Source organism: Myotis yumanensis, unplaced genomic scaffold, assembly GCF_028538775.1.
Source record: "Myotis yumanensis isolate MYYU_CA2020_CCGP unplaced genomic scaffold, mMyoYum1.0.hap1 SCAF_10, whole genome shotgun sequence".
Taxonomy (NCBI): Eukaryota; Metazoa; Chordata; class Mammalia; order Chiroptera; family Vespertilionidae; genus Myotis; species Myotis yumanensis.
The window spans coordinates 42,409,142-42,422,606 of NW_027223761.1; the positions used below are offsets into that span (position 1 = coordinate 42,409,142).

A 13,465-nucleotide genomic window follows, 5' to 3' on the forward strand; every position below is an offset into this window, starting at 1 on the left:
CAAACTTAAAACAATTGCTCATTGGAAGCCTGTTAAGGATTGAAAAGGCAAATTGGGAGAACATATTTGCAATTCATATATCTGGTAAAGAACTTGTATCCAGAACATAATAAAGAGCTCTCAGAACTCGATAATAAGAAAACACACAACCCAATTTAAAAATTGGGCAAAATATTTAAGCAGATGTTTCACCAAAGATCTGGATATCAAGCCATGAGAAGATGTTAAGCATCAATAGACAACAGGGACATGCAAATTAAAACCATCATGGGATACCACTACCCCATGGTAGAATGGCTAAGGATTAAAGAAACCTGTACCAATTGTTGTCATGGATGTGGAGCAATTGTAATTTCCATACACGGCTGGTGAAAAATAAAAAGTAATATTGGCACTTTGGAAAACAGTTTGGCAGCTTAAAAAGCTAAACATACACCTACAGACATATGGTTCAGCCATTCAACTCCTAGGTATTTACCCAAGAGGAATGAAAGCATATGCCAAGGGCTGATGATAGCAGCTTTATTTATAATGGTCCAAAACTGGAAACAACCAAAATTTTCATCAATAGGTGCATGAATAAACAAATTTGGTGCATCTGTACAATGGAATACTGTTCAGCAGTAAAAAAAAGAATGAACTTGCCCTAACCGGTTTGGCTCAGTGGATAGAGCATCAGCCTGTGGACTCAAAGGTCCCAGGTTCGATTCCGGTCAAGGGCATGTACCTGGTTGCGGGCACATCCCCAGTAGGGAGTGTGCAGGAGGCAGCTGATCGATGTTTCTCTCTCATCGATGTTTCTAGCTCTCTATCCCTCTCCCTTCCTCTCTGTAAAAAATCAATAAAATATATATATATTTTTTTAAAAGAATGAACTTTTCGCCAAAACCAGTTTGGCTCAGTGGATAGAGCATCGGCCTGCGGACTGAAGGGTCCCAGGTTCGATTCCGGTCAAGGGCATGTACCTGGGTTGCGGGCACATCCCCAGTGGGAGATGTGCAGGAGGCAGCTGATCGATGTTTCTCTCTCATCGATGTTTCTAGCTCTCTATCTCTCTCCCTTCCTCTCTGTAAAAAATCAATAAAATATATTTTTAAAAAAAGAAAAAAAGAATGAACTTTTGATACAACATAGTGAATGAATCAGAAGACAATTTTATTTAGTTCTGAAAAAGAAGAGGGGAAAAATAAAAACACCTCATAAAGTGTACCTACTATTTATTTCAGCTTATTTTAAATTCTGAAAAATGCAAACTGATCTATAATGACCAAAAGGAGAACAGTGGCTGCCTGAGAATGGTAGTTATAGGGAGGCATAGAAGAGAAGGATTACAGAGGGACAAAAGGAAAATTTTGGCAGTGATGTGTATATTTGTTATCTTGACCTTGGTGGTAGTTTCACACGTGTATAGATATGTTAAAACTTAGGAAAATTGTACAGTTTAAATATGTGCTAAATATGCAGTTTATTGTATGTCAGTTTTTTATAAGAGAGAGGTATCTGAAGATGTCAGAAATAGACAAAAGCCAGAATGAGATAGAAACCTTACTCTCATGAAAGGTAGACTTGCTATGACAAAAACCCTTACATAAAATTCACATCCTGTCCCTTAAAAATAATCTAGAATTGCACTGTCCAGTATATGTGAATTGTGAGTTAAATTTTTAAAATATAATTACTTATTCACCCTAGCCTTATTTAAGTGTTTAATAGCTACATGTGGCTGTTGACTATCATATTGATCAAGACAGGTTATAGAACATTTTCATCTTCACACGAACTTCATTTTGATAGCACTGGTTAAGAAGAACTCATTATTTAGGGAGGTGTTAGGAACTTATAAAATGTCTGGGGTCTTAGGTGAAAGAGAAAAGTTATTGCTTGGTAATCTAAGCTCCAGATCCTTAAAACTTGCAGGCATGGAATCTTAGTTTATACAGTTTTTATGATCTGGGAATTCCAAGCTAGTAACTTAACACATAAACTGGTTCCCCAGCGGAAGAAAAGTCAATGTCAGTGTAGGGACACTTTTAAAACCCAGGGCATCTGGGTTTCTACATAAAGACTAATACCCACTGTAGACAAAATCAAAGGTAAAAATTATAAGCCATATCCAAGTCTACATACAGACTACAGCTTACTATTCATGAAGATTAGTTAGCTGTTTAAACAAATAGGAGAGTTAGCACTTCACGAGCTTCAGATAGAACAATTTGAAAGGCACTAAGGTATATGTTTTTTAAATGGTTAAGAAAAGTGATTGACACTATAATGAATGAATTGAAGGGTTAGAGCTGTGGAGACTCCTATATGAAGATGGTAGAAGATATAGGCCAAACAAATACCAGCAAACCTGTTAGATCATATAACCACAGAAGAGAAGGTGTGTCTCTCCTTTTTTGGTGGGATTTATAATCTGGCTGAACCTAGATGCAACAGTGTCAGAAGGAGACTATGAGGCATAAATGCTTCTGCTCTCATGTGCCTGCCTTTGTTGTCTTCTGAGTGAAAACCAGTTGACATTCGTTGCAGATGGTCTGCTGGCTGGACATGTTAACTCTTAGCACATCCTCCTTTTCAGACATTATGATCTCAACCAGCTGCTGGAGCCTCGAAGCATAACAGCAGATCCATTGGACTATCGCCTAAGCTGGCATTTGTGGGAGATGCTGCGGGCTCTTAACTACACCCATCTCTCAGAGCAGTGTGAGGGTGTGCTGCAGGCCAGTTATGCTGGCCAACTGGAAAGTGAGGGGCTCTGGGAATGGGCCATCTTTGTCCTCCTGCACATAGACAACTCAAGGTGAGTGAGAAGCCATCAAACCCACTGGGTGCATGTTACACTGCAGGGCAGTGCCAAAGGAGTTAGTCTCTTAGTGTTGAATTCAGCAAGTAAGTGTTTAGAATGTATTTCGGGGCCAGCCTTGTGATAAACCTTAAGACCTTTCAACCCACAGCCCAGAGTGTCTGTTTTCATGTGAACAGGTTAGAAATGAAACTGTCTTTGGTTGAGCTCAAATTTTATTATTTATTATAAGACCTCTCAGAAGTCTGAGAAGGGAGAAGAGATCTCTGGGAACTGCAAAGAATCTCTAGAAAGGTTCAGAGAACTTGAGAAAATTGGAATATAAAATGAGTAAGTGGAAAGGAAAGGATATGCCTGGATGGGGAAACCCCATTCGGCAGAGATGCACTTGAGTGGCGTGTTTAGAATTACAGTCGTACCTCCTTTATCTGCAGTTTTATTTTCCAAGGTTTCGGTTAACTGCAGTCAATTGGAGTACAAAAATACTAAATGGAAAATCCCAGAAATAAACAATTCATAAGTTTTAAATTGTACACCATTCTGATTAGCATGATGAAATCTTGCACTATCCAGCATATTCATGCTGTATATGCTACCCACCTATTAGTCACTTAGTAGCTATCTTGATTATCAGATCAACTGTCTCAGTATTGTAGTGGGTGTGTTCAAGTAACCCGTATTTTACTTACTAATGGTCCCAAAGCACAAGGGTAGTAATGGTGGCAATTTGGGTATGCCACAGAGAAGCCATAAAGTGCTTCCTTTAAGTAAAAAGGTGAGTACAGGACAGTAAGATATTTTGAGAAAGAGTGAGATCACATTCACATAACTTTTATTATAGTACTAGAGGTCCGGTGCACAAATTCGTGCATGGGTGGGGGCCGATCAGGGGCAGGGGCAGGGGGGTGATCAGGGCCTGGATCAGACTGGTTGGCTGCCGCAGTGCGCGTCATAGCCACTGGTCATTCTGGTTGTTCTGCCATTCCAGTCACTGGGCTTTTATATATATAGATTATTGTTATAATTGTTCACTTTTATAATTAGTTATTGTCAATCTCTTACTGTGCCTAATTTATAAGTTAAACTTTATCTTAGGGATGTATGTATAGGAAAAACATACCTATGTTTTTATATATAGGGTTCAGTACTAACCATCATTGCTGCCATCCACTGGGGTCTTGGAAGTGTCTCCCTCAGATAAGGGAGGGGACTAGTATATGCAGAAATAGTGTTGACGGAGCTGCCTCAGTGGGTGTGATGCAGTGGGTTAGTAGGGAGGGAGGAAGGGCCCCTACTTTTTTCTACTGGCTTTCTCCCTCCCTGGCTTTCCTTTGCCATCCACCCACTCCCAACCCTCAAGTTGGATAGTACTGCATTTACCAGTATAACCTTGCTTAGATTCATAATGCTTTGGTTCCCTTTCCTTCATGCTGTTGACTTTTGAAGGGGTTTTGTTAATGGTGGCAGCATGGCAGTACAATAATAACAAAACAAGCATTTTTATAGTATTTTGTTTTATATTCCTTTTAATATGTTTATACCCTGTTGTACTTTACAAATATTAACTTATTTAATGCTCATAATAAACCTATGAGATAGACACCCTTATTTATTTTACAGATGAGCAATCCAAGGCACAGTGAGATTAAATAACCATTGCTCAGAGTCACATATCCAGTAAATGGCAGAGGGAGGCTTCCAACTCAAAACATCCAGAGTCTGTGCTTTTAATCATTGTGCTGTGCTATCTGTAATGTCATGTGGTATGGGAAGAAGTTAGTTTTGTTGTTGTCAGACTTGCCTGAATTCTGGATCCACCATATACTCACTTTGACCTAGGGTAAAGTACTCTCCAAGCCTCAGTTTTAATCTGTAAAATCATAATATTAATCCCCATTCAAAGGTGACCAAGAGATTAAAGGAGTAAAAGTATAAAGCATTTAGTGCAGCCTTCCCTTTAAGGAGTTTTGCTTTCCTCTTCCCTTCCCAGGAAGCAAAATGACCCCAGACTTTCCCTGTGAGTTTATTTAGACACTAGAGGACTGGTGCACGAAATTCATGCACGGGTAGGGTCCCTAGGCCTGGCTGGTGATCAGGGCCGATCGGGGCCTTCCTTCCCCTAGCTGCTGGCCGGGGCCTTCCATCGTTCCGCACTGCCCCTGATGGTCAGCACACGTCATAGCTAGCAGTCGTACTCCCAAGGGGACAATTTGCATATTAGCCTTTTGTTGTAGGATATGGGCAGTTTCACATGGTAGAAGGCAGGCTGATTTGACAACTAATAATTCAGAGTTGGCTGTGGGGAAGCAGATCCTGTTTGCTGGGGGTGGGGGAGTGGGAGGCAGTTGTGAGATTGGGAATTCTTAAAAAACCTGGGAGTTCAGAGAAGAATCTAAGATGAGAATAATTTTGGATTGAAACTTAAATTGCTGGTCACTTTGCCCAGGCAGAAAAGGACTCTCCTCAGGGGACCTTAAGAGAAACAAATAGTGAGTTTAGCCTAAATCTAGAGGTGAAGGAGAAAACGAATTAGGAAGGCTGATGGCTTTGTGAAAGAAGAACAAGGAAATAAAAAAGAACCAGGAAGAGACTTAGAACAACTTTGCTTACTTGTACTGACCATGTGGGTGACCAAAGGGAGAAGGTTAGAAATGAACTGCAGAGGACTGCTCTGTGGAGTGTAGAATTCCCTATCCCCGTCCTGATCTATTACTAGAAAGGAAATAAAGGAGCAGTCCTAAGTAGGGAAAGCCTTTCTAGGCAGTGGTAACCTTCCCTAGAATATTAGTTTCAGACTTTTTTGACCATGAAAATACAGTGTGCTTAGATACTTTCTATTCTATTTTAATTAAAAAATAAATGCTGCTCTAGCCAATTTGGTGCAATGGATAGAATGTTGGTCTGCAACTGAAGGGTCCCGGGTTCATTTCCAATCAAGAGCATGTACCTTGGTTGTAGGCTTGATCCCTGGCCCTAGTCAGGGTGTGCGAAGGGCAACCAATGGATGTTTCTCTTTCACATTGCTGTTTCTCTCTTTTGCCTCTCCCCCTCCTTTCCACTCTCTCTAAAAATCAATGGAAAAATATCCTTGGGTGAGGATTAATTTAAAAAATAAAGTAAATGCTGACATGTTGGCTTTTGGGTTTGTTCGTTTTTGTTTTTAGTGAAGTTTGAGGTGATCCACTAAGGATCAAGACCTGAAGTTTGAGAGACTGTCCCATTTTTAGTTGTCTGAGGCAGCCTTCTCCATCAGTGAGGATGAGATTTATTCCAGCTTATCTCTTCCTACAGCCTGCGTGAGAGGGCTGTTCGAGAGCTGCTTACCCGGCACTGCCAACTATTGGAGACCCCTGAATCTTGGGCTAAGGAGACTTTCCTGACCCAGAAGCTTTGTGTGCCTGCTGAGTGGATTCATGAGGCCAAAGCAGTGCGAGCACACATGGAATCCGACAGGCACTTGGAGGCCCTCTATTTATTTAAAGCTGGTCACTGGAATCACTGCCACAAACTCATCATCCGGCACTTAGCTTCTGGTGAGTGCTTCTCTCTAGGGTCTGCGTCTCCTGGAATCACCCCAAATTATTCCACCCTCTGAACTCCATGATGAATCAGACCAGAGATGCTCATAGTATGGGACATGGCAGATGTGGATCAGACCACACCTTGTAAAAGCTCTCCATGTAGGCGAGGCTTGGCCAAAATGAGGGGCTAGAGGGACAGGGCTGGGTAGACAGCAATACTGTTACATTATCATTTGCCAGGAATATTCTTGATATGTTCTAATTATGTTAAGCTTTGTTTATATAGGGAATTTTATTCAGCAACACCAGAAATAATCTGTTTGGAAAACTGAAGCCAGAAATTCTTCACCTTTTTTTTTTTTTTTTTAAATATATTTTATGGATTTTTTACAGAGAGGAAGGGAGAGAGATAGAGAGTTAGAAACATCGATGAGAGAGAAACATCGATCAGCCGCCTCCTGCACATCTCCCACTGGGGATATGCCCGCAACGAAGGCACATGCCCTTGACCGGAATCGAACCTGGGACCCTTCAGTCCGCAGGCCGACGCTCTATCCACTGAGCCAAACCGGTTTCGGCACCTTTTTTTTTTTTTTTAGAGAATTTCAAATAACTACTTGATATTCTCAAGTCTGACCCAACACTGTTTCCTCTTCCTTCTTGTCTTGGCTTTCTGCCATGTTCTTCCTCTGGGTATTTTTGAGAACCATGTACTTGTGCAGACATAGTGCTCAATATTTTGTTTTTCAGATGCCATCATTAATGAGAACTATGACTACCTGAAGGGGTTCTTGGAAGACCTGGCACCTCCAGAGCGCAGTGGCCTAATCCAGGACTGGGAAACATCTGGCCTTGTTTACCTGGACTATCTTCGGGTCCTTGAAATGGTCCACCAAATACAGCAGGTACCTGAGTTCCTTAACCACTGCCTGGTTTTCCTTTTCCCTGGCCCTTAAAGAGACCTCATAGGTCTGAGCAGCGACTTGAAAACTCATTGGCACCAGAGGTAGCACTATTGATGCAGAAGGGCATTTTGATGAGGCAATTGATGCAGCTGTTTTGACTTGACAGCTGTATCAAAATTTAAAAAACTTTTTTGTGTTTATTACCAAGTAGTGTGTACAATAGACTTTCTGCAGTTTCTCTGTGGTCAGTCTCCTACTCTTGTCCAGCCCTACTTTGAATAAGCTCGGGGTGAGAGCTACAGAAAGTCAGAGATTTGGTGAGGATAATTCACACATCATTTGGTATGTTTTAAATGGCAAGCATTACAGTTATTCAGTCTTCATTAAAATGTCTTGGATCAATCTTGAAAATCATAGGGATAGATCCCCACTGTTTACAGTATAGAGAACAAACTACTAAACATAGTATTCAAGCCCCTGTAGAGGCTTTTACCTTCTTTCACTCTTGCCTTAACTCCTACCACTTCTAACCCAGATTCCAGCCTTACCAACCTGCTCTCCGCACACTAAATTACTCATGATGTTTCTAGCAAACCTTGTTTTCTTCCACTCTTTAACTCCACACTCATTCATCCTTTAAAATCTAGATTATTGTAAGCTCTACTTCTCTCTTTTTTCCCCTGGGAAGAGTTAACTTGCTCTCTCTCTCTCTCTCTCTCTCTCTCTTTTTTTACTACCAAAATATTTGGTGCATTTGTCTGCTAGCATACCTGACAATATTATAGTTATGGTCTCTTTAGGTTGCCATGAGCTCCTTTTGGGAAGATCATTCTTTTAAGGTCAAAGGCAATAGAGTATAAAGGTTAGGTATCAAGTTCTGGCCCTGGCCAGTGTGGCTTAGCTGGTTGGAGCATTTTCCAGTACACCAGAAGGTTTTGGGATTGATTCCTGATCAGGCACATACCTAGATTGCAGGTTCGATCCCCAGTGTGCATACAAGAAGCAACTGATCAATGTCTGTCTGTCTGTCTCTCTCTTTTTTTCTTTTTCCCTCTCCCTGGCTCCTTCTCTCATCCTCCCTCCCCACTCCGTCTCTAAGATAATAAAAAATAAAGGGGTGGGGGCGGAGAATCAAGTTCTGGAGCCCAATCCGAGACTCTACACTGTATTACTTTCCTGCTAACACCATGCCTTGTTCTCAGCAAGCAGGCAGGATGGTGGTGACATGGCCCTGCCGGCCAGCTTCTTGGGTCCCCCTCCCTCACCTCACTGTTGTTTCAGAGTTTTGCAGTCAGGCTCTGGATAAGATTGTGGTGATGGAGCTCCTAATGGTTTCTCTGCTGTTTTACAGGTGGAGTGCTCAGGTTATGAGCTGGAGCAGTTACAAACCAAAGTGACCTCACTGTGCAACCGGATAGAGCAGATCCAGTGTTACAATGCCAAGGATCGCCTGGCTCAGTCAGGTAAGCCTCTAGCCCAGGGGTCCTCAAACTACAGCCCGCGGGCCACATGCAAATACAAATATTGTATTTGTTCCCATTTTGTTTTTTTACTTCAAAATAAGATATGTGCAGTGTGCATAGGAATTTGTTCATAGTTTTTTTTTAAACTATAGTCCGGCCCTCCAATGGTCTGAGGGACAGTGAACTGGCCCCCTGTTTAAAAAGTTTGAGGACCCCTGCTCTAGCCTCTCCCTACTTTCTGCTTGCATGCCTCCTGTCTTTATGATTATTACACACACATACACCCTGTGCCCCCTTCCCCACCTTCCATCCTTTGTGCTCACTCCACTTTTTCTCTCCAGACATGGCCAAACGTCTAGCCAACCTTTTGCGGGTGGTACTGAGCCTTCAGCATGCCCCTGATGCAACCTCTGACTCTACGCCAGATCTTCAGCGGGTCCCTTTGCGCCTTTTGGCTCCCCACATTGGCCGGCTCCCCATGCCTGAGGACTATGCCCTGGAGGAACTGCGCAGCCTCACACAGTCCTACCTTCGAGAACTGACTCTTCAAGAACTGACTGTTGGGAGCCATTGAGCCCCGGGCTCCTCCCACACTCACATGCTCATTCACACTCACCACACAGAGGTCCCCTGCATTGAGTTGATCAGCACTGTTTGTCATTCTCTGAGTTGGCTGCAGAATCCATCCTCCCATCCTGCTACCCCAAGCAGTGTCCTCCAATTGTTCAGGGCTTCCTTAATGCAGAACATGGAATAAGGGCTTTTGGAACCCAAAAAAGAAGCCAAGTCTCTTTTTATCATCCTCAAAATCATTCATTTTTTTCCTTTTCTAAAAACGGTCAGTAAGGCACCTTTGGCAGAATCCCCTCAAAGAACCAGGGAATTCTTTTCCACCCTTAGTCATTCTGGGTCTTGTGACCCTCCATGCCAACCTGCTACCCTACTCCTAACCCAGCCCTTTCACACTAGGACTCTTTAGGAGTGGGACAAATGTATCCTTCCTTAACAGATGACCAATCCACAGAAGGAAGGAGAATCTCTCTTTTAAGTAGGTTGATGAATTAACATTGTGTTGTAGAGCCAAGAGAGAGTTGTACTGAGTTAGGAAGCAGAACAGGGTCTTCCTGTGAGTGCCTGCCATGGAGGGGTGGATCTTCAGGGCTAGTTTGTTCCTGCCTTGAATGTTTTGTAAACACCAAACCTTCCCTGCTACCATGAAGGATCCCTTGGTCACAGATCCCATGTCTCTGGAAAGCTCCCAGGACTCATTTGGTCCCCGGTTTTCAGTCATCTTGCTAGGCCTCCTGTCTGGATTTGCCTGGGAGTTTGTATAAAACTTGGCAGGTTGGGGAGCCCTTCCTGTCCTTCCCATTGTAGCCCAAAGCATTTCTCACCCTCCATCTACAGCCCCAGAAGGTAAAACCATCACTGAGGCAGACTTCAGGGGCAGGCAGGGGGCCTTCACTACACTCCTGCCAGCTATGGGACCCCCAGGTAACAGCTTGGGACAGACAACATGGCTACTCCTGGATCTTTATGCATGAAGATTATGTAAAGGTTTTTATTAAAAATATATATATATAAATAAATGATCTAGATTATTTTCCTCTTTTTCTGAAGCTACTTTCTTAAAAAAATAAAATGAAATGTTTATAGCATTCATGGTATTGGCTTTCCCTTTGTGTTTTTGAGCCTTCTTGCTTCAAGGAGCTTTATGGTAGTCTTATTTGATTTGCAAGCTAAAGGGAGACTGGCCATTGGTTAAAGAGAGGACAGTTTGGTCCTAAACTGGAATACAGACTAGATTAAAAAAAAACTAGATTTATAAGGGCAAGTTTAAGGGTGAGGAGGTGAGATTAATGATTAATCCTGACTGCTGTACATAGTATAGTATATTTATGTGCCTGGATTCCTAGTGGAGGATAGGGGAGGGGTCTCAAATTGGCCAGTGTCATATACTTAACATTCAAAGCCTCCCTGCTTTGCTTTGGGGGGTGAGGGGGACGGGATTTGTTTTTATTTTTTTTATTTATTTATTTTTTTGGGGGGGGGGGAGTATTTGTTTTTAAACCTTGGGTCACACTTCACCTTCCTAATTCTCAGTTTCCATTGTGTAAAGTCGATAATGTTCCCTGATGTTGCTGCTTCACAGGGCTGTTCTGAGAGGGATCAGATGAAGCTGATGAGTACTGTTTTAAGTGGTTTGGTTTGGTTGTGGGAATGGAAAATGGTAAGGCAAGAATATATAACAACTAGAGGCCCAGTGCATGAAAATTCTTGCACTGGAGGCGGGGTCCCTCTGCCCGGCCTGCCCCCTCTCACAGTCCAGGAGCCCTCAGGGGCGGGAGGTGACTGGTGATCAGAGGAGGGTGACGCCCCCATCACACCTCTGCTGCTGCCGCTGCCGGCAGCACAAGCCTCAGCCGGCCCTGGGTGGCTGAGCAGCTGCCAACCGAGGCTTGCCTGTGCCTCAGGCCAGCCCTGGGGGGTTGAGAGGACTGGGGGACTCTGGAGGCAGGCGTGCCTGCCACCCCAGTAGGGCTGAGGGGACTGGGTGCCACCATCTTTGAGGGTGTGGCAGTCAATTAGCATATTCCCTCATTGGCGGTGGGTGCCACCATCTTTGCAATGGCATGAGGGTCAATTAGCATATTCCCTCTTTATTAGATAGGATTACAAACACACACCTAATGACAAGACTAGCAAAATATATGAAGCAAAAGACAACTGAAGTGAGAAACCGCTCTACAATAATAGTTGGAGATTGTAATACTCCACTCTCGTTAATGGATAGAACAACCAGACAGAAGTAGGAAATAGATGACTTAACAAACACAAAAAACAACTATAATAGCCCTATTATAAAGAATACTTTACCCAGCACTACCATACATTCTTTTCAGGTCGTCCACACCTTTGGGAACCCCTGGACCTGCTGGGGTTGGACCCCAACAACATAGGACATTTTCCAGGTTAGGCCACAAATGAAGTATCAATAGATTTTTAAGAGGTAATTATACAAAACATGTCTGACCACAACAGGATGAAGTTAGAAATCAACAACAGAAGTAAAACTGGAACATTCGCACATTTGTAGAAATTAAACAACATATTCAACCAATGGAACAAAGCCAAATCCACAAGAGGAATTAGAAAAAACATAAAGATGAACAAAACAAAGTGTGAAAATTGTATTAAGGGAGAAATTTAGAGCTATGAATGCTTACATTAAAAAACAAGAATGAGGAGGAGGAACCAAGATGGCGGCATAGGTAAACACCGGAGTTTGCTGCCTCGAACAACCACTTCAAAAATACAACTAAAAGACGGAATGGACGTCATCCAGAACCACAGGAAAACTGGCTGAGTGGAAGTTCTACAACTAGGAGGAAAGAGAAAAGCATACCGAGGCTCAGAGGAGGCGCAGTGCTGAAGTAAAATACTAAGGTTCAGAGTGCATGCGGAGCGGGCTGGCGGCTGAGGGCGCGGTTGTCGTTTTCAATCGGGAGGGAGTCTCAGGCTCTGAGCTCCAGTTCCGGGCGAATCTCTAGGGACCCAGACTCATAGGGGAGAAGCGGGACTGTCTGGCATCGCTCAGAACCCTAGGGCAGCTTTCTCTCCGTGGGGCTTGCAGCGATTACTGGGACACTGAGAAGCAGAGCCTCTGAGGGCAAGACTGAGAGCAGCCATAATTGCTAACCCCGCCCTGTTGATCCCGTGGGACTCGCCCCACCCAAGCCCTGCAGGGAGGCTTTTGCTCGATAGCCTTAGGCAAAGGCTAGATTAGCACCTCCCTAGAGATCCAGGAGCCAGGAAGCCCAGAGATCAGAGTGGGACCATCCAGTTTGCAGCTCCGTGGAATCATAAAAGACACACTCAGGGGGCAGACTCAGTGAGCACCAAAGCCCCATCGAAGCAAGTCTAGCCCCAGAGGGGTGTCTCCAGCACAGAAGTTCTCCCACTGCAGAGACAGCTGATTCTCACAGCCAATTGGCCTGGAGGTCAATTCCTCACAGTGATAACTACAACAATCAAGGCTTAATTACAACAAGACTGTGCACAAAGCCCACAACGGGGTGCACCAAGAGTGTCTACCTCAGGTGATTGGGACACTTAGCACAGAAAGGCACTCTATCGACACAGCGAAGCATAAAAAATGCCGAGACAAAGAAACAGGACACAAACGACAGAATTGGAGGAAAGCAAACTGTTGGATATAGAGTTCAAAATCACACTTTTAAGGTCTTTAAAGAACTGTCTAGAAGCTGCCGATAAATTTAATAAGGCCCTCGAAAAGACTGGTGAGACTGCCGATAAATGTAGTGAGATCTTCAAGAAGACTGGTGAGACCGCCGATAAATGTAGTGAGATCCTCAAGAAATCTAATGAGACCCTCGATGTTGTGATAAAGGACCAATAGAAATTAAGCATTCACTGACTGAAATAACATTATACAGACTCCCAACAGCAGACCAGAGGATCGCAAGAATCAAGTCAAAGATTTGAAATACGAAGAAGCAAAAAACACCCAACCGGAAAAGCAAAATGAAAAAAGAATCCAAAAATACGAAGATAGTGTAAGGAGCCTCTGGGACAGCTTCAAGCGTACAAACATCCGAATTATAGGGGTGCCAGAAGATGAGAGAGAGCAAGATATTGAAAACCTATTTGAAGAAATAATGACAGAAAACTTACCCTACCCGGTGAAAGGAATAGACTTCCAAGTCCAGGAAGGGCAGAGAACCCCAAACAAAAGGAACCCAAAGAGGA

The 13,465-nt window shown here is 43.3% G+C and overlaps 1 protein-coding gene across 7 annotated transcripts in view; it reads left to right on the forward strand.

The window, feature by feature from the left end:
• Positions 1-10,353, forward strand: part of NUP98 (nucleoporin 98 and 96 precursor) — a 110,306-nt gene extending 99,953 nt beyond the window's left edge. For all 7 annotated transcript variants that reach the window (XM_070425499.1, XM_070425504.1, XM_070425505.1 and 4 more), the window contains 5 exons: positions 2,582-2,803; positions 6,098-6,339; positions 7,078-7,232; positions 8,584-8,695; positions 9,037-10,353. In XM_070425499.1, coding sequence (XP_070281600.1) covers positions 2,582-2,803; positions 6,098-6,339; positions 7,078-7,232; positions 8,584-8,695; positions 9,037-9,269 — 964 coding nt within the window. In that variant the 3' untranslated portion in view covers positions 9,270-10,353. The remainder of the gene's footprint in view (positions 1-2,581; positions 2,804-6,097; positions 6,340-7,077; positions 7,233-8,583; positions 8,696-9,036) is intronic.
• Positions 10,354-13,465: the final 3,112 nt, after the last annotated feature.